Below are 21,968 nucleotides of genomic sequence, written 5' to 3' on the forward strand. Positions count from 1 at the left end.
AAGGATTATCCAAATTAAGTGCCGTGTCTGCTCCTAATTATGAGGGTTCAGGGGAAACACATTCAAGCCACGTCATTAATGAAGGAGTCAAGGTAACGGCTAGGGTTTGTCCAAGGCAGGGGTCCGAAATTCATGCACCAAACAGTGAAGAAACAACAGGGCAGCAGGAAGAAAAAAAACAAGTGCAGAATCAAAGGACATGGAAACGCAAGACCAACCCGGCTGCAACACAGATCACCAAGGGTAATGCAAGCAAAGAAGATTTGGAGCTACCAATAAAGAGGAGTCATGAACATCTCTCAAGTCTCAATGGTTTACCAAGCAAAAAACGTATGGTTTCTGTTGAGATTAACCCTTCAATACTGGCGGAGGCTGATGGACAGCCCCGCCCATCACAATGAGTCTCTTAGTTTGGAACTGTCGTGGGCTTGGGAACCCACGTACAGTGAGAGAGCTTGGAGATTACATCCGGGCACAAGATCCTACTGTCGTGTTTTTAGCCGAGACATGGACAGATGATGCAAGGCTAGATCAAGTACTGCGTAATTTTGATTTTCGAAATAAGTGGTCAGTGGAAAGTGGAAATAGAGGAGGGGGTTTGGTTTTGTTGTGGAAGGAAGAAATTAAAATCACAGTGGAAGACTCATCGAAGTACTGTATTGATGTGTTAGTTGGAAAAAACACCCCACATGAATGGCGATTCACAGGCTTCTATGGTGAGCCGGTCACAGCTAGAAGACATGAGGCTTGGGCAAAGCTTCGAACACTGAATGATAGGCCACATATCCCATGGTTGTGTGCAGGGGATTTCAACGAAATTACTAGACAAGAAGAAAAGGTGGGTGGAGCTATTCGTGCACATAGTCAAATGCAAGCCTTCCGGGATGTTATTGATGAATGCGGATTTATGGATTTGGGTTTCATTGGGCCGAATTTCACTTGGAGTAAACATTATTCGGACGGGAACTCAATATGGGAGAGACTTGACCGTGGACTAGCTACTAATCAATGGTTCATGAAGTTTCCTGGTACTCGTGTACATCATCTTCCTTGCCTTTCCTCGGATCATTGCCCCTTGTTAATCAATCCAACAGGTATTGAATTTCCTTCCTACAAGAAACCTTTTCGGTTTGAGGAGATGTGGCTATCAGATAATAGTTGTGGAGAGGTAGTTGAAGCAGCTTGGAGGTCTTGTAGTACAAGGGATCCGAGTAGAGGAATTCTTGGGAAAATTGATAAGTGCGGGATTGACTTAGCTTGGTGGAACTATAATGTGTTTGGTAATGTCCGTAGGGAATTGAGAAGGAAGAAAGAACAACTTATTGAAGAAGAAGCCGTGGCTGTGAGAACGGGTAGCAACTCCCGATTAAAACAATTGAAGGAAGAGATTATTGTATTGATGGATAGAGAAGCTAGAATGTGGAATCAACGCTCTCGTATCCTTTGGTTGAAAAATGGAGATGGTAACACAAAATTTTTCCACACCCGGGCATCACACCGGTTTAGGAAAAATGTAATCTTGGGAATAAATGATCCACTAGGTGAATGGAAGGTGGAGCCGAATGATATTGGGGAGGTTCTCATAAATTTTTACCAGGAACTTTTCACTTCCTCCAATCCGACCCCACATGGTGCTGCCCTAGACCAAATTCCACTTGTAATTTCAGACGACATGAATAAGGAGCTGGTGCGCAATTTTGAGGAGTGGGAAGTAGTTCAAGCTTTGAAACAGATGGCACCTTTGAAGGCTCCCGGTCCTGATGGGATGCCTCCTTTGTTCTTCCAACATTTTTGGCCTATGATTGAAGGGGATGTCACACACTCAGTTTTGTATTGGTTGAATTCAGGTACACTTCCACACCCAGTAAATCATACCTTTATCACTCTAATTCCAAAAAAGAAAAACCCTTTGTTTGTGTCAGAATACCGACCCATAAGTTTATGCAATGTTCTTTACAAGATTTTTTCTAAAGTTCTTGCAAATAGGCTAAAAAAACTTCTCAATTCCATTATTACTGAACACCAATCAGCTTTTGCCAAAGGGCGCCTCATTACTGATAATATCCTTATAGCCTTTGAAACTTTGCATTGTATGAAAAATTATAATTCTGGCACAAAAGGGTTCATGGCCTTGAAGCTTGACATGAGTAAAGCCTACGATAGGGTTGAATGGGTGTACTTGGAAAATTTGATGAGAAAGATGGGGTTTTGTGAACATTGGATAGGCCTAATCATGGTATGTGTGAAAACAGTCACTTATTCGATACTAGTGAATGGAGATCCAAAAGGCTTGATTCAACCTTCAAGGGGCCTCAGGCAAGGGGATCCCTTATCTCCTTTCCTCTTCCTCTTGTGCACCGAGGGTCTTCACGGCCTTATTAAAAATGCAGCTAGCAAAGGCGATATCAACGGGTTCAGTTTGTGTAGAAATGGACCCAAGCTAACCCATTTGTTTTTTGCAGATGATAGCCTCCTGTTTTGTAGGGCTAACTCCAGAGAATGCAGCAAGGTGATGGATTTGTTATCTATGTACGAAGAAGTCTCAGGCCAAAAAATAAACAGAGACAAAACAACTCTTTTCTTCAGCAAATCTGTAACTGAAGCTGATAGACAGATCATAAAAGGAGTCCTTGGGGTTCGTGAGATTAAACATTATGAAAAATATTTGGGGTTGCCTTCTTTGACGGGAAGGGGAAAAAAGGCAAGTTTTAATTATATTAAAGAGAGAGTGTGGAGGAAATTGCAAGGATGGGAAGGAAAACTCCTTTCCCAAGCTGGTAGAGAGGTTCTCATCAAAGCGGTGATCCATGCCATTCCAACCTATGCTATGGGTTGTTTTAAATTACCCATAGGGCTGTGTCATGAAATTGAGGTGATGACAAGAAAGTTTTGGTGGGGACAAAGGGGAGATAAAAGAAAAATTCATTGGTTAAAATGGAGTGAGATGACAAAGTCCAAAAATGAGGGCGGCATGGGCTTTCGTGACTTAGCTCTACACAACGACTCTCTCTTGGCCAAGCAAGCGTGGCGTTTATTGCAAGATCAATCCTCTTTATTTTACAAGGTCTTTAAACCACGTTTTTTTCCTAATTGCTCTATCATGGAGGCGGAGGAATCTAGTCGTGGTTCATATGCTTGGAGGAGCATATTATATGGACGTGACGTGATCAAGAGGGGTGCTTGTTGGAGAATTGGTACAGGGCAGAAAGTTCAGATATGGCAACACACTTGGCTGCCATCAAAACCCCCTACACGTGCCATGTCACCTATTCTTGAGGGTTGGGAAGAGACCACGGTAGATGTCCTCATAAATGAAGAGAACCGGACCTGGAATGATGATCTTATAGCTGGTTTATTTGCACCTGAAGAAGCTGAACTCATTAAGAAAATCCCTCTCTCAAAACATCCAACAGAAGATAAGCTATTCTGGCCATGGACCCAAAATGGCCAATACTCCTGCAAGTCTGGATACCAGTTTTTGAAGATGGAAGAAGAAGAGCCTAGACAAGAGGTAGAACAAAATGGTGAAAAGAATCTGTGGAGAAGAATATGGGGGTTGCGGGTTCCGAACAAGATTAAGAATTTCTTGTGGCGTGTCTGTCGTGATGCTATTCCAACAAAATCAAACCTGAAGCGGAGACACATGCCAGTTGATCCTCTGTGTGAACGGTGCTGCAAGGAAGAAGAAACAACTCTCCATGCGCTGTGGTCATGCAGCGAACTCAGTTCAGTTTGGGCTCATTCTCAATGGAGTTCACGGCATATCTCAGGTGTGACAAACTTCAAGGAGCTGCTGTCATGGATCCTCAACAATCAGAGCAACCCAGAGCTATTTGGGATGATAACATGGGGAATTTGGAATCAGCGAAATCAAGTTCGCAACCATCAACCTTGCTGCACTTCAGACCAGCTTGTACCGCAGGCAACAGGGAGACTTGATGAATTTTTGGCTGTGTTACCACCCGTTCCAGCAGCTGAACCGAAACCTCAGGCAGTATGGAAGCCCCCAGATGGAAGGATGGTCAAAATAAATTTTGACGGAGCAATATTCAAGACTGAAAAGAGAAGCGGGATCGGTGTTGTTGTCCGAGATCACACAGGTGCCGTCCTAGCATCCATGGCTCAAAGCTTCTCCCCAGCACTCACACCGGTGGAAATTGAAGCTGTTGCTGCATCACGGGCTCTGGAATTTGGACTGGAAATAGGCTTGGCTGAAGCTGTATTAGAAGGAGATTCAGAGCTAATTATGAATGCTTTGAAATCAGGAAGTGGTACAATTGCTCTGGTGCAACCACTAGTTCAGGATGCTTTTATTTATTCAGATTCTTACACTAAATTGCTATACTCTCACTGTAGAAGAGACGGCAATAAGTTGGCACATAGTCTAGCTAGATATTCGATTAATGTTTTCGACTATGTTGTATGGATGGAGGAAGTTCCATTGTCTTTATTTTCTGTAGCTCAAAATGATTTGGCCACTTTGGCAAATCAAGTTCAATAAAATCCCTACGTTCATTCTCAAAAAAAAAAAAAATACGCACATGTGAGAAATGAGATGAGTTTGGGGAAACTAATAGGTTCTAAAATTGCAAGCATCAAAACAACCATACGCTGCAAAGAGTGCGCCTATAACACACTAAGTACCAGTGCTCAGACAAGATAGACATACAGAAGGTCTATTTCAAATTTCAATTGTCTTTGATAGTCCATTAGCTCTTGTGAAAGAATTTCTGAACCCACCAGCTCGGATGTGTGGCAGTGAATAACACGCAATAGCAAGACTTATTAACACACCAACCCAGCTGTCCTTTTTGGTTATACTAGTATTATGTCCGTGCGATGCAGGCTTAATAAAAAATATTTTCATAATATAATTAAATTTAATAACAAATAAAATGAAAAAAAGAATTAATTTAAAATTTAAGATTAAAAAATAAATTGTACTTGTACACTTAAAAGAAATTTAATTTTTATTTATTATTTTGATATTTAAATAATTTGTTTTAGTGTTGATTTTATTCAAATGGTTATAAGTTATATCAACCCTAAGCCAGCATATGTATCCATATGTAACATTCTAAATTAATAATAAATAAAAATATAATACTCTAACTTAATGTAACATTCTAACGTACTAATAAATAAATATAACACCCTAACTTAAAGTAATGCTTGTAATTGTATTGTGTTTTAGCCTTTAAGAACACATATATTATTTTTTTTAATCATAAAAAATAATGAATTCAATAATTGAAACGGTTGAAAACAAAATTAAGCCAAAACCTCAATTTATTAATGAAAAAATATCCAAAATTTTGAGCTTAAAAAAAAAAAAAGGGGGAGTTAAGTATAGATGGATTCTCTCGTATCCAATTTCATGTTTGACAACAAATTTTGCTTTTAATTAAATAATATAGATTACATGGAACAAATACCAAACAAAAGCTATAACAAATTAAATCCATTATAAAATATGGATATCAACAACAAATAATCATGTAATAAGAAATTAAAAAAATACAAATATATTGCTTGCTATATTGACTTCTAAAAAAAACACTAAAAACTGTGATCAAACATAGAATTTCAGCCTATCTATAAAACTTGTTCATAAAAATCATATTATCTATAATAAAAAGGCAACAAATACACAAAATCTATTCAATTTGATGAAAGAAAAAAAAAAATTTACCTGCAAGGTTGTAGATAGGGCAGAGAGGAGAACCATAGCACTTTTCTATTATGAAAGTTGCAACATAAAAAATAAGTACTCATGAAAAGCATTACTGCACCAACATTGTTAGATGTAACACTATTTACATGTGGCTAGGCCAAAAAAAAAGAAAAGAAAAGTAAAGTAAAGAGACAAACACGACTAGGCAAAATAATACCTGTATTGTATTTTAGAGTGAGATAAGATTTATTTTTATTTTTTTTTTATTTTTTTTTTGATAAGGAGGTAACTTCTTAATCCGATAGAGTTTGAATTTAGATGATTTATAAGTTTGAATTTAGATGATTTATACTTAAACTAAATCTCCTTCGATCATTTTTTATTGGATAAATATGGATAGAATTTCATATTAGTATAAAGAAACAAAGTACTATTAAGGATAGACGTTTTTTTTTTTTTTTTAATGAATTAAAGTACAAAACTACAAATGAATGGTGATTTAAATAAAATTGATAAACATTCAATGATTGATTAAGATTTTGTGTACATCCTAAAAATTGATTAAGTATTAGAGTTTAAGTTGATAATAATAACTAAACTTCTATTTTATCAAAAATATTGAAATATTTAAAATCTAATCAAAATTCTTCAATTTTTTTTACGTGTAGTAAGAATTTATGAAAGTGTGAAGCTGAATTTTTTTTTTTAAAAAAAATAGAAATTATAGGAGAAGAAGATAAGAACAAAAAATTTATATCTATTTTTTTTTTAAATCTTAAAAAAAAAAATTCCTGCAATTTAAGAAGATAAGAACAAAAAATATATATATATATATATATATCTATAAAAATTTATGAAAGTGTGAAGCTTAAGAATAATTTTTTTTTTCTTTAATGGATGAGAAGAAGTTAAGTTGATATTAAATTATTGAGTTTTTGTGTCTATCAAACTTTATCTAAAGAAGTGATTTCAAATTAAAAAATTTATCAACTTAGAAATTATAGGAGAAAAAGATAAGAACATAAAAAAAATTATATTTATTTTTCAAAAATCTATTAAAATTTCTGCAATTTGGTGAGTAGGAAAAAAAAATGCAAATATGTTCTTTTTTTTCTTTTTCGTTTTTTTTCTCTCTCTTTTTTATTTAAATTCTATCCTTAGGTAATTCTATTTTATTGATTTTAGACTTTGTTGATAACATTTTAGATAATTACAACTGTTATAGTTGTAAATGAAATGCTACTTTCTTTCATTACTTGATTTGTTATATTTATCAAAAAAATATGTATATATCTATTCTTAAAATCTAAAAATTTATTAAAATTTCTGTAATTTAGTTAAGCCACATGGCGCAACCATGGCTTCTAAGCCCAACTTTTATTATATATAATATGATATGATTTGGTTAGAGGGATGGAAAAGTGACAGGATAGAAAATAGTGAAAGGATGAAAAAGTGAGAGGATAGAAAAAAATTTTAATTTCTCTCATTTTTGTTTGGTTGGAAGCAGAAAAATGGAGAGATGGAAAAAGTGAGTTCGTAAAAAATTTACTCATACACCTTTATTAAAAAATGATGGCCAATTAATACAAAAAAGTGACCAAAAAAAAAAAAAAAGCAATCACCCAATTTATTAAAAAATAAAAAACATGTCCCAAAAAAAATCATGTCTAGTTATACCCAAAAAGAAAAAGAAAAAAATATTTAAAAAAAAAAAAAAAAAAACTATCAATCCCAGAACCCAGAAAAAGAAAAAAAGAAAAGAAAAGGCAACATCCAAGGAAGGAAAAAAAAAATATATATATATACAAAGAAATGAACTAGACATGGGCATTTTTGTCCATTAAGCAATCTCATTTTCTCCCTTCAGTTTTCTCTCTATTTTAGCCTTTTTAGGGAGAAAACTTTTTGGTGAGCCCGGGGAGAAAACACTTGGGCCTCACCATTTATTTTCCTTCCTACCCACCTAAGTGCCCAACCAAACACACTCAAAAAAGTTTTCTTTCCCATTTTTTCTCAAAAGTTTTTCATCCACCCTATTTCACCTCCAAACAAACACACCCTTATGGTGTCTACAAATAAACTAGGGGCTACCACCATAGAAGAATTAAAGCGCCTAGATGTTCAAGGTAATCTGCGGTTCAATCATTAAGGGCCCGTTTGGATTGAAGAGAGAGGGAGGAGAAGTGGAGGAGAGTAAAATAAAATTGGCTAAAAATAGGTTAATTTTGGGTCAATCCTATTCTACTCTACTTTACTCTCCATCCTCTCTCTCAATCCAAACAGACCATAAATATACTTAGACAAGATTTTGTTATTATTTTGTATACCGTATATGAATTATACGTTTATGATATGGGTTCCAATGATGAAATGTTGTTACACATTTATAATTAATATGGTTAGACATGATTTTATCAAATAAAAATCACTCAAAATGATAATTTTTGTCTGATTACATGTTAATTATAGTTATAAAAAATTATCACAATTAATATTTTTCTTTACAAAAAATTAAAAATACATTGTTTGTTCTATGTAATTTTGTAATGTTGTATACTATTGAATTCCAAAAAAGAGGACTGCCCCATACACATATTTTGATTTGGCTTTACCATGACACAAATGTCCTTCACCAGCTGACATTGATAGAGTTATATCGGCAGAAATTCCAAACAAAAACACATACCCTATTGCATATGAAGCCATAGCTCAATTCATAATGCATGGACCATGTGGCGCAACAAATAAAACTCAGCCTATATGGTTAATGGCTCTTGCACTAAAAAAATTCCAAAGAATTTTTACAACAAGGCGACAATTGGTGTTGATGGATATCCAATTTATAGAAGAAGAGATGATGGAAGATTTGTACAAAAATGAAATGTCAAATTAGATAATGGTTATGTTGTTCCTCACAATATCAATATATTGGTAAAATATCAAGCTCATATAAATGTTGAGTGGTGCAATAGATCTAAAGCAATTAATATCTCTTCAAGTATATAAACAATGGCCCTAATAGAGCTACAATGTTGGTATAAGAAAACGTAACAAGAAATGAAATATCTGGATTGAAACATGAAAGTTCAATAAGTGTATAAAACACCTTGAACGTTTAGACCCCCAATTTATAAATTACCAATTCAAGCTTAATATCAAACAATTAATGTGTGGAATATGAACAAGCTTAATATAGAATTGATAAATAATCTAAACTAAATAAAATCACATCCACAGAAGAAATTAAATGACAAAGATTAAGGGAAGAGAGATGCAAACACAAGGACAACACACGATGTGTTATCGAAGAGGAAACTGAAGCTTTCGGCGTAAAACCTCTCCGCCGCCCTTCAAGCGGTAAAAAATTCACTAAAGAATGTAGTTAGGATACATGAACAACAATAAACCCTCCAAGCCTAATTTACCTAGTGTATCTAAGCCCTCCAAGCTCCTACTCCAACGAGGTTACGCCGAATCTATTTCTTCTTTAGCTTACCGGATTCCGCTATAAACCATAGCATCAACCAATATGAAATTGATCCCTTCTTAACTGCTTCCCAAAGCACCAAACAACCTTTTCACAGATATGGATATGGTGAGAAAAGGTTTTGGTAATGTACCTCTCAAGGATGTAACAATGGAAAGGAAGAGAGTATAGGAATTTGAAGAGTATCTATGTGAAGATTGGGGATGAGTCAATCTTGTTTTTCTCTAGGGTTTCTCTCTCAAAATTCTTTATGGAAACTCTCTACATTTCGTGGGTATAAGGGTCTATATATAGTGGGGTGAGAAAGGAATGCGAAGAGTCAGTTTTTCCCACACAGGGTAGTCTGGCGACTTGGCCTCGCGACTGGACTGAGTCGCGAGTTCAAGTCGCGAGCTAACGGCCTGGCCAACCTGGGACTTTTGTCCTGTAGTGCAACAGCTGGCATGACACTTCAACTTCTGGTATGCTTGGCACGTGTGCAACTTCTAGCGACTTGCAAGCCACGAGCCACCTGCGAGATCCAGTCGCGAGTCCCTACTTTTTTGCACAATCTTGAGCATTTCTTCACTCTCTCACATACTACCCTTACATGATTCCCACCTAAATACAGGGTTACTAATTGCTAAAATATAAGCAAATTTGGCACGGAATAAAGCCAACAAGATGGTTGATAAAATTTCAACCTTACAAAACAAATCACTGATCTTAATGAAATCAAGAGTTACTTAGATAGGTTGAACAATCGGAACAAAGGTTCTTATTCCTTGAATAGTTCTATCTCCTACAGAATTAAAGTGGCTATTCATCCTAAAAGGAAAACAATTTCCTTTAAAGATCTGTTATGCTAACAATCAACAAAAGTCAAGAACAAACTCTAAACAATGTTGGCCTCTACTTGCCAAGTCCAGTGTTCCACCACAACCAATTGTACTTTACTTTGTCTCAAGTAACAAGCCCCGAAGAACTAAAGATTTTAATAAAGAACAATGACAAACAAGAACAAAGATACACTAAAAATATATTGTACAAAGAAGTATTCAACAATCTCCCAAAGGTAAAAACAACTTCTAACATTTTTTTTTTCGCATTGATATTGTTGTAAATACAAAATTCAGATGAAAACAATTCGATACATGTAACTACAAGTCTTATTAGAGAACAATTGGTATGTTAAAAGATAATATTTTTCTATTGACGTGTTATCATTTTATATTTGATGGTTGTTATACCAATACAATTTATTTATTTGGTTATTATAATAATTTTTTATTTTATTATTGTTTCTCAGATAAAATATATATTCTATAAGTTTATAATAAAACAGTACAACGCACGGGTCTTAAACTAGTATATATAGTATATAATTTCAAAACAGTGCACCGGTACACTCCGATATTGAAATATTCCGTTCTAATAGCTAAGTTAGAACGGTTTCAAAACGGAATTCAATACAATTACAGAGATCAATAAGTTGTCAAAGTTGACCCCTTTAAAAATAAATAAATAAAAATTGAGCCGCCACTGTTCTCTTACCCAACAATTAGAAATTTCCTCACTTGTTGAAATGGATGTTGAAGTAATTGTTCCTTTGATTAAAACCCTTTCCTGTGACAACCTTATGTTAGATCCTCTACTCATTGACTGTAGAACCCTTCTGAGGGCATTCCCTAATGCAACAGTGGAGGTTGAATCACATCTCCCATGCAACAGTGGAGGTTGGATTACATCTACTGGGAGGCTAACCACTGCAAAGATGCTTGGCGAAAATTGGATCTTTGCAATCGGATCTTGGCTAACCCACTGCCTGTGGTGGAGTCTTTGCAGGGCTAAGCCACTTTGTAATAAACTAATTTGCTTTTAATTTATATATTCTCCCGTTTTCCATTAAAATAATAATAATAAAAGAAATCACGATATAAAATTCTCAGGTCAAAAAAAAAAAAAAAAAAAAAAAAAACTACACACTGCAATTGTTAGAAAAATATATCGATTGATTTTTGTTTCCGATAAAAATAATAGATTCGTCTGCGTTCAAGTTGACAAGGACACGGCCCAACCACCAAAATGTCAATGACAAGCCAAGCATAGAATTCCAAACCAAGCAAAGACGGAATAAGATTCTCTCTATTTGCCGAATGCTGCTTATTCATCGGTCTTATCCATTAGGAATAGTCGAATACTCTATAGGAAGTTGGATAATTTCTTACTTTTATTTGCTTTGCGCCATTATGTAGCATCCATGTTTAATGGGAAAAGGGTAGCTAAATTATAATCAAATGTAGAGAGAGAGAGAGAGAGGCACAAGCAATCATCTTCCCTGCTCCTCAGGGTCTAGAAGTAGTACCACACACAAAAGCTAAAAATTCAGTTCAATTTTATCACCATATATGGCTTTAAAAGAAACCAATCAAAGAAGCCATAATTTACATTGCTAGCATCAGAAGATGCTAATGCCATATCTAAGAGCATTTTAGCATAAATGCACCAAATAACCACTGCATCAGAAAATGTCAAAAGGGAGTATTGCAAAAATATTTAGAATTGTGCTACAGTACAATTCTAAAGGTAGAATAGTACTATAGCACAATTCTAAAACTTATAATATTTTTCTATTCCCCATTTTCTGACTCTCTCTCTCACGTTGTTTCTCTTCTCATTCCTCTCTCCACAATGGCGTCTCTCTCTCATCACGTCTCTCTCTCATCACATCTCTCTCTCACGGTGGGCTTTTCTGGCGTGGGTCGTGGGTCCGGCGTGGAGGTGAGACTGGAAAGTCAGATCGGCGTGGTATGGTGGCGATTTCTGGGTATTTTTAGGTACGTTTTCTGGGTTCATGGGTATGCGGCGGTGTGGTATGGTGGTTTGCGGCGGCATGTTCATGGGTTTCCGGTGTGGTTTGCAACGGCGAGATCGGTTTGTAACTGGGTTTGTGTAAATTTTGACTTGATTTTTTTTTTGTGGGTCATCTTGTGGATTTGGAATTTGCTATTGGTTTGATTTGATTTTGGGATGGATTTTTTTTGTGGGTTCATGGTGGTGGAGTTGGGGGTTGCCATGGTGGTGGAAGGGGGTGGGGTTTTTATTATGGGTCATATGTGGGTTCATGGTGGTGAAGGTTTGGGGGGGGGGGGGGGGGGGGGGTTGCCATGGTGATGGTGGTGGCCATGGGTTTCGGGGCTAAGGTTTCTGGGGTTGCCGTGGGGTGGTGGTGGTGGTGGAAGGGGGTGGGGTTTTTATTATGGGTCATGTGGGTTCATGGTGGTGAAGGTGGGGGGTTGCCATGGTGATGGTGGTGGCCATGGGTTTCGAGGCTGAGGTTTCTGGGTTGCCGTGGGGTGGTGGCGTGGTGGAAGGGGGATGGGGTTTTTATTATGGGTCATATGTGGGTTCATGGTGGTGAAGGTGGGGGGGCTTCCGTGGTGATTGTGGTGGCCATGGGTTTCAGGGCTGAGGTTTTTGGGGTTGTCGTGAGGTTTCTAGGGTTTATTTGGAAGAGAGCTGAAAATGAGAGAGAGGAGAGAGATGAGAGAGAAAAGATATAATTTTGATATATATTATTTTATTTTGTAAATATATTATTTTAATGAGTAAAAGAGGAAAATAGAAGTTTGGGATGTAGAGGTATTGTAAAATAAGATGGTATAATGATAAAGTGAGTTTTTAGAATGGTAAAATAGAGTAGCATTAGCATTTTTCAATGCTAATGCTGGGTAAGTGCCGGATCCAAGATGATCAAGAGTCTTGGGAATGATCGCAAAGGTTAGCTTTATTGCTCAGACACAACGAACCGTGTTTGATTGGAGTTAAATCCAACTTGGAAAGAAAAAGAAAGCACAATCACAAAATGCAAGAACATAAATAACCATCAGATCCAAACTACCATGCAACTGATGCTTCAAAGGCATCAATTTCAGCACTAAATCGCATTCCACATCACTCCAAACACCAAACCATATTCTTCTCATCAATAATAAAAAGCACATTCATATCTTTCAGAACAATTCAATCCAGGTGCTTCTATAAACACCCAAGGATCCTCAGTTCATTGAGAAATTCTGCTACAACAATCCACATACCATCTATGTAAGAGGTCTCGAGATTTAAAAGTACAGAGTACATCCTACGAACTTATCACTGCTGCTGAGGTGGCTGACCCTCGCCTGACTCACGCTTAGATGCTTCTTTGATCTCATCCCCAGCATCATCCTAAATTAACACAACAAAATACATTAGGCAAGGAACTGGAGGAGAAAAAATCCCAATGATATGACACCAAAGCAACAATCATATGCAGCAGCCACACATGCCTAACCACCCACCCCAAATGGATAAAAATACAACTTGGATCGATGTGATGTGACCTGAATCGCCAACCCAACTACAACAATTTGATAGTGTTGTTTTTTTTATGAAGGCTGATCCCAAGAGAGTCTATTGGTTTGTAATATTATTTGGGTTAAACCTCGTAAAGATGCTTTTAAACCCAGTATGATCCAGGTTGAAGTGTCAAATCAACCAATCTCAGACCAGCTTACATTTTATAAATGGCAGATGCAGAACACATAAGGGGAATAAAAGAATTTAATGCACAAAAAATAAGCCGGAGGAAATGAAGGATATGAAGGTTTCCTAATATTTGTTTAGGATGATGACCTAGCAACATCAAACATTTCAGCCTACACACAGACACATGCAGGGGAGAGAGAGAGAGAGAGAGAGAGAGACCGTGATGTCAGAAGTCCACAAAGTCAAATTGTCTCGGAGAAGTTGCATGATCAAGGTACTGTCCTTGTAGGACTCCTCACCCAATGTATCCAACTCAGATATAGCCTCATCAAAAGCCTGCCAAATGTAAGCAAAGGGGGTAGAGAGTGAGCAAGCAAGAGAGAAAAGAGAGAGAACAATGGCATACTATCAACCTTGCAACCTTCTAGTCGATTTAATACTTACTTAATGTCAAGATTTCGGAAAAGAGAGAGAACAATGGCATACTATCAACCTTGCAACCTTGTAGTCGATTTAATACTTTTCCGATTTAATACTTACTTCATGTCAAGATTTCGGCAAGACTTCAGCCAGATAAATCAGAAACTTTATAAATGGAATTCAACTTAAAAAAGAAAAATGCCACAACAGAGACATAAAAAGCTCACAACCTTATTGATAAGCAACAGCCAAAACAGTATCCCTATCATAATGATAACACACTAGAACTCACATGTTGAAACCATGACACTAATCTCTGCACAAAGTATATCAGTTGAATATATTATGAAGATCACTCAGAGAGAGATTTTTTTTTGGGGAGGGCCGCGGGGGGGGGGGGGGGGTTGTTTATGGAGGTGGGGAAAGAGAAAGAGATGATTAACACCCAACCCCATTGGTTAGATCAATTCCTTCATAACAAGTACTCAATGAATTATTCCAAAACCAAATCGGGTTTTGCATATACGGTATTAGATTAATACACACAACAACAAATGGATAAGAAACCCAAAAAACTACTAACAAGCAATATGTATCACACCCATACACATGGGCACGCACATTAAACTCAAGCAATGGAACCAACGCCTACAGAATTAATAAGTAATTTGTACCAGTTTGATAATATGTCCACCACAAGGACATAAAAATATTATAATTCAAGCGATGAAACCATGACCCCCATGTGTCAGCATATTAAAAAATCCATAATATGGTCTTCAAATGAATCAAATTACAGCCAACAGCTTTAAGATTCAAATACAAATACAGCACTAAATATAAACCAAGAAGGGTCAAAATAATCATTAGAAAATCATCAGTCACCATGAGATATTAAAAAGCGCCTTTTTTTTTCTCCCTAAAATCAGCTTGCTACCAACCCCACACTCCCCACACAAAAAGAAGAAGGAAAGAAGGTACAAAAATATAACTGCTTATCTATGATGAAAGGAATTACTATTAAAATTTCAGGATACTCTGGGGAAATAGTAACCCAAAAGAAACTCAGAAAATAAATTTACCATTAGAACAGTCTAATCTGGTTCCTAGATTGCTATGCATTAGAAGTTGACTCGAACCAAACAGAAATGGTCAGGCTACTTAAAAAAATAACAAATCATGCCCATAAATAAACAAATAATTGCAACATACTACAGTCACAATGAAACAAGTAAAAGCAGTCATGTAAAAATACCTGCTTTGCAAGATTGCAAGCACGATCAGGTGAGTTAAGGATTTCATAGTAGAACACAGAGAAGTTAAGAGCAAGACCCAGCCTTATTGGGTGAGTAGGAGGAAGTTCAGCCAAAGCAATATCCTGCTTAAAAAACACAAAGCAAGCTCAAAAATCACTATCACAGAAAAGTCCCAACTTCAAACCCAGTAAATGAATTACAGAGGAGTATTGAAAATAACAACCTCATACACCATACACCTACCTGTGCAGACTTGTAAGCCAACAAGGTGCTCTCAGCAGCTTCCTTCCTCTCAGCACCAGTCTTAAACTCAGCCAAGTACCTGTGGTAATCACCCTTCATCTTGAGATAAAACACCTTCGACTCAGCAGCTGAGGCTGATGGAATGAGATGTGTCTCAAGAAGGCCTAAAATGCCGTCACAGATCTTGCTCAGCTCATTCTCAATCTTGCCCCTGTACTCCTTGATGATCACAACATGATCCTCATTTCCCCTACTCTCCTCCTTCTGCTCAATGGAAGAGATGATCCTCCATGAAGCCCTCCTAGCCCCAATCACATTCTTGTAAGCCACAGAGAGGAGGTTCCTTTCCTCCACAGTCAGCTCCTCAACATCCACGGTCTTTGCAACTTTCTCCATGAACTCAACCATTTCCTCATAGCGCTCGGCCTGCTCGGCTAACTTGGCCATATAGACATTCTCCTCCCGTGAAGAGTCAGTTGGCGACATCTTTGCTACAACAATAGAAATTACTGTAAGTCCACAGATCAATTCAATACAAATCTTATTAATCTCTTGACCTATATTATATATCATATCACAAACCCCAAAATCAAACATAAATATCTACTAAACAAACATTGTAATTAACCCACTCCCCAAAAAAAAAAAAAACCATCTTTGAAATATTAGGAAGCACAAATTGGAATCTGATTATTAAAACTGTTCTGATCTACAGAAAAATTCAACACAACCCTAACTTGCAGACATGAATTAAAAAAAAAAAAAAACTGAGGATAATTAATTAATTATCTGTTTTCAGAATATCCAAAACTACAAATTCCCAATCACTATTTAATATACATTGATTAACACTAAATATACATATTTCGCATTAGGAACAGTAAAAATAAATCTTTGTTGTTTTCCTACCCTAATGGCTAATATTTTCTCAGCTACTAAACAGATCAAATCACACTCTCGTCACGTTACGAATTAAGCATCACAGAGCTGTTTTACACTCACTTCAGTAAAGTTGATCACAGTTTTTCAGTCTCACACAACAATAAAACCAAGGTTCAAATACAAAGTCCGATCATTTCCATTTTCCGACACTTTCTCGCAAACCAAACAAATTCATAAATATAAAACAACAAAAAAGCATTAAAAAAAAAAAAAGCCCAATCTAGCAGATCCAATTAAAATAAAAAACAGAAATTTAATCAAACCAAACAGCAGCCCTAGATCTCAAGGATCAAGATTAACACGAACCTAGAAAAACAAAAACAAAAAAAAAAATCGAGTAGATCTAAGAAAAAGCCTCGAAACCCTAACCCTAGATAGTAGAAAAGGAAAGCAATCAGCGAGTGAAGAAAAGAGGGTACCTCTCTGATTGGCGAAGAAACTGAAATTCCTCTCTCTCTGTGTGTGAGTGCGTGTAAGAGAATGAAATGAAGTGTGAGAACAGAAATGGAAAAGGGTGCTCTTAAAATAAATACAAAAAAATAAAAAAAGCGGAGAGAGAGAAAGAGAGAGTGAGTCCAATGAGAACGTGACACGTGGTGCGGAGCGGAGAATCCGTGGGAGAGAGAGTGTCTCTGTGTGTGTGTCACGCTGGCGTTGACGGTCAACGGGATTAATGTGGGTCCTACAATCTGTAACCGGTAACACCTCCACATCATTGTGTTTGCGTAGCGTTTTTTTTTCATGGGAAAGAGTGGCCTTGACTAAACGGTTTTTTTATATCTTCTTTTTCCTGTGTAAAACTAAACGGAAATGCTGCCAATTTCACGCGCCGGCTGTGGATCTTTATTGTTGCTGCTGCCGTTTTATTTTTATTTTATTTTTAAGTCCGTTACAACTTACAATATGCTAATTTTGCAATTCGAGCTTTTTCCTCCCTATAAAATATTTACCATTTAAGGGTGTTCATTGGAAATAAGGGTTTCCACTGGTTGAACCAGCTTGAGTTTTTGCCCTAAATTTTTTTGTCACGCAATTAAGTTAACTTGATGGTAGCAATTTGGAGAGGAGGCCAACCAATGAGTATTAGTTGCTTGGGCGATCGTTTTTCATGGTTGAATTTTTCGAGTTATCGATTGGATATCTCGATGATGTAACAGTGAATCAATATGTAGTGAAATGACAAAGATCTGAACTTTAGTGGTCAAATCTTGACCTCAACAAGTTGAGAGATGCCAAATCTCGACCTCAACTACGGTAACTCTGTGCAGCTATCAAAGATGGAAGGAGGAAAGATCGTTCTAGTGATAATAAACTTTTGTTGGTTCGATTTTGATGTTAAGAGTCCAATGACCTGAGACTTGAACTAAAAACTAGTTTTTTTTCAAGACCCAATACTTGCTTCTCGACTACATAGCAATCAAAACCAACAACGAGTCACCAAGTCGGTCAGAGTCAATTGGGTTTTAAGGGTCTGTGGATAGCCCTAGTTGCAAATACTCTCGTAGGCTGGGAAGGATATTAACATCAAATTAAGGTGTTGATTAAAATTGTATAGTTAATAATGCACATTACAAATTTCCCTATAATTTAGGATATATGATTATAATAAATCCTTATTTCTATTTGATAGTTTCCTCTAAATTTTTATTTTAATAATCAGAAAAACTAGAGTGTTGATTGCAATATTTCTATCTGTATTTGTTAGTTTCCTCCGAACAAAATTGGAGGATACTCTTTTCAATTTATAAATAAAGAGGAGTAATTCTGAATATTATTCATATGAATATTTTTTATTATATGAGCATTTTTTTACCTAAAATCATATGAGAATTTAATTAAAAGAGGATGTGTGTTTATAGTATTTGAGCTATTTTGGAAGTTAGAATACTCCTTTTAAGGTGAGCTTCGAATTAACATATAAACATCATCAAATTATCTCATTCAATTCACTTACTTAATCAAGAAAACAAGAAAAAAGTTCTAGCCGGTTGGTTGAGTCTTTTACGCTAATATGAGAGTGAGAATACATGCCTAAAAGTGTCTAAATTATCTTGGAGGTTAGAGTACTCCTTTTGATGTGGGCTACGACTAACAACGATGAGCCTCATACACTCCTTTCCTTCATAGAGATAGTAATCTAAATTACTACCTAATGGTTTAGAGGAAATTTTTCCATTTAGTTGGAAAGAAATTTTTATTTGTATTTTCTTATTTTGTGTGTTTTTGGTATAAAAATAAAATCCTCCAGCTTATTGAAACTTAGTCTAATTTCTATTTTAATCATTGAAATTTTAAAAAGCACATTTTTAAAAAGGAAATTTAACAAATGCATGTGAAGTTAGTCCTTTTATTTTATTCCCTCTCCATTATAATTTTAGGTGGCTTTGTTCTTGGACGGCTAGGTTGGGCAACACATGGGTGTGTGTTCCCATTGGCTACAAACCAACCCCAAAGTCATGTCACGAATTGCCCAGCTATCTAAGGTCAGAGTCACTTAAGCATGCATTTAGTTAACCACATCAGCAAATATTATTGCTTAAAGGGTACGAAATGTCAAAGTTTGGTGTTATATAAAATTTGTTTAGTGTGGAAAAAAAATAAACTTTTTAAAATTATATTAATTAAAATAAAACTTAAACCAATGACAGGGACAAACCTATATGTTTAACTTTGCAAACTACTTTCACTAGTTTATGAATTTGAACTGGGATTGGCTTTTTTGGGGGAGGGAGGATTTTGATTTCAATTTCAAATACAAATTAGAAAAAATAAAAAGGACTGGTTGAATATGATGGCAGAGGTGCGTGTCCATTTGGGTGTCTTGAAGAGCAAAGTTATGACTTGCATTTTGTATGCTTACCCACTCGTGAAATATGACACACTTGAAAAGCAATAGAAAAATAGATGGATTCTTGACTTTGTTATTAATGTTATTACTTTTTGTGAACTTTATGGTTGATATGGTTACTCTTTACCAAATAAAAATCAAAATAATAGTTGATATTGTTACCAAATCATAGGTCACGCGTAGACCCGACCCATACAACATGAACATGCATGCATCATATGAAATGCAAATTGAATGAGGTTTGTTCCTAAATGTGTTGTTCATTCATTAAAAGAAATTCGGATGCCTATTGTCCATTGCAATATTTGACTTATTTATATTATTGTCTCAGTTCCTATGAGTATGTGAGACGTGGATACATTTTTGGTATGAATGTGTGGTGTTCACATTGTGGACACGTAGAATTTCTTAATAGTCATTTACATAAATTTACTTAATATATTAAAATGACAAAACTTAGGTACGGTACTTATGTACTGTTTCTTAAGTTCTCCTCTTAAGATTCAGTCATATGACTGTACTTAATTAAAAATACGCTTCTATTTCATAAGAAAAAAGCTGCATAGTTGATTATTTAAGAAGGAAACTTAAGGAACAGTACCTAAATACTGTACATAAGTTTTGTTCATATTAAAAATGCTTAGTGATGCATGACTAAATATTTTAATTTGATATCAATAGTGATTGGAGTTACATTTGTAACTTAATATTATGTTCATGCGGTGATATTCTATCTTTCTTAGGCAATAGAGACCCCCATCCACACTTTGAGATAAGAAATTATTTTGTTAGGTCTTTTTGATCCAACGCTAGCCGATAATAGACCTACCATGCCTTGCTTGTAGATTAATTGCAAAGCTAACCCTTGTTCTATTGGGTTGGTGGTTGCTACCAAGCCAATTTCTTTATGCCCATCAAAGGACCTTGAGATGCTTGATTCATGAAAAAAAAAAAAAAGGATTCGAGAAATTTGAAAGAGCTCGTATATAAGGAATGAGGGTGACCCATGGACCAAAAAAAAAAAAAAAAAATCAAATATTATAAAAATGAAATCACACCAAGATTTATATAATTAGGAGACTAAAATGTCTTTTTCATTTTTTTTTATAGCAAGGGGAGAGAAAGGTGTACCTACAATTCATTATTTCCACACTCAAATTACTATTTTTTTAATGGGACTAAAATTACTATTAAATGTAGAGTGATGCAACAAATTTTATTACAGAGAATTCAAAAAATGATGCATCATCATCAATCACAATAATACAAAAAAAAAATATTTAAATATATATATTTATGGATACTTGAAACTTATCAATTATATTTATTGTCATATCAGTTTATAAAATTCATGTGGTAAATTTTATACAAGTAGCTTTAACATTTTTTTTCCTTAAATAGTTCCTTCATTAACAAATAATAAAACCCACCTCACTTTCACAATAAATTAAGAGGATAATCACAGGGGAAGTTCAAAACCTCAAAGTCACGTCATTGCATTAATTAACGATATAATTATGCTGGCAATTGATGAGTATAGTCTAATTTTGCGCCATATCTCATCTAATCTAAACTTTTAAATTGTAAGGACTGAAATGGGATTAGGCCCAAAATAGGATTGGGTTCTAGCCCAAGCTGTCCAAACAATAAATTTGTAAAGCGTGGATGAAAAAACTAGATCTATTCCAGAAGAAAAACGATTAAATTTGGTAGTATAAGATTGTTAGACACACGTAAGATGAGAAAATCTGTCCTCGGAGTCTCTCGAGGGGTTTATATTATATTGTACTTGTTAAACAATAAGATCATGCAAGAGTTCTCAGTCTTCTTCCCCTAAATTTCTTTGATTTTTTCCAATCCCCCCTTTTAGTACATCTTTTCATGTTATATACTCTAGTCTGGGTGTCATCCCTACCACACACGTGTAGGTTAGATTCGGGGAACTCTCTCCTATCCCATTCAGCACTTCCCAGAATCATCAACTAGTAGCTGTAAGGCTGCTTGATCACTATTCAAGCGTTACTTTCATATTAATGCAGCCAGAGAGTTGGTTGGAAGTCATTTAATGCGGAGGTAGCAGCTTTTGAAGATATTTGTTGCCCTTCTCCTTTCTTATCCCTTGTCCGACGTCTAACTCTTAGTGATGATGTAACTTCGAAGTAAGTCCATGATGATATGACACTCGTACTGACCTCGGACACTTGTTGCTGAGATGGCTTTTATCCTAGGATGCTCGTTGGACTTATCTCATATTATCTTTACTCCTCTCTTCACTCCGTTCTCCTTATAATCTTATCTGGACCTCTTCGGATGGTCTAACGTTCTCGGACCGGGCCATAGGCCCAGTTAGCACTGCCTTAACAGTACCTCTCGATTAACTGGCCCCCACATAAATTTTTATGTCAAGTGAGTTAATTTAGTATAAAAATTGAATTTCAATTAGAGTTTAATTTTGCGTCACATGTCCCATCTAATCTAAATTTTTAAAATTTTTCTACTAAGTGAGTTAATTAAGTATAGAAAACGATGAGTCCAATATAAATAAACCTAGGTAATATATATATATATATATATATATATATAACCAAA

At 35.7% G+C, this 21,968-nt stretch overlaps 1 protein-coding gene and 1 long non-coding RNA gene across 3 annotated transcripts; one reads left to right on the top strand and one right to left on the bottom strand.

The window, feature by feature from the left end:
* The first annotated feature begins 12,409 nt into the window (after window positions 1-12,409).
* On the top strand, window positions 12,410-12,735 carry LOC126713900 (uncharacterized). The gene is made up of 2 exons (XR_007651482.1): window positions 12,410-12,499; window positions 12,637-12,735. It is a non-coding gene; the product is annotated as an uncharacterized LOC126713900 (long non-coding RNA).
* A 370-nt stretch (window positions 12,736-13,105) lies between these two features.
* LOC126713899 (14-3-3-like protein A) lies at window positions 13,106-17,100 on the bottom strand. Of its 2 annotated transcripts, none has more exons than XM_050413846.1 (5): window positions 16,951-17,100; window positions 15,590-16,080; window positions 15,346-15,471; window positions 13,890-14,006; window positions 13,106-13,370 (listed from the first exon to the last, which is right to left on the bottom strand). In XM_050413846.1, the coding sequence occupies exons 2-5, from the start codon at window positions 16,073-16,075 to the stop codon at window positions 13,296-13,298; spliced, it is 804 nt and encodes a 267-aa protein (XP_050269803.1). In that variant the 5' UTR covers window positions 16,076-16,080; window positions 16,951-17,100; the 3' UTR covers window positions 13,106-13,295. The 2 variants fall into 2 exon arrangements, with proteins under 2 accessions (XP_050269803.1, XP_050269804.1); XM_050413847.1 differs by having other exon boundaries at window positions 15,346-15,468; window positions 16,951-17,099.
* Between the last annotated feature and the right edge of the window lie 4,868 nt (window positions 17,101-21,968).

The sequence above is a fragment of the Quercus robur genome, chromosome 2 (genome assembly GCF_932294415.1).
Source record: "Quercus robur chromosome 2, dhQueRobu3.1, whole genome shotgun sequence".
Lineage (NCBI taxonomy): Eukaryota > Viridiplantae > Streptophyta > Magnoliopsida > Fagales > Fagaceae > Quercus > Quercus robur.

Bases quoted from the DNA above. Each gene is read 5' to 3' on its own strand.
- LOC126713899 (XM_050413846.1), bottom strand. From the start codon at position 16,075: ATGTCGCCAACTGACTCTTCACGGGAGGAGAATGTCTATATGGCCAAG. The intron at 14,007-15,345 runs GTATTTTTACAT...TACATTTGGCAG, and splicing joins CTTGCAATCTTGCAAAGCAG to GCTTTTGATGAGGCTATATC. The intron at 13,371-13,889 runs GTCTCTCTCTCT...GTGTTAATTTAG, and splicing joins TGTGGACTTCTGACATCACG to GATGATGCTGGGGATGAGAT.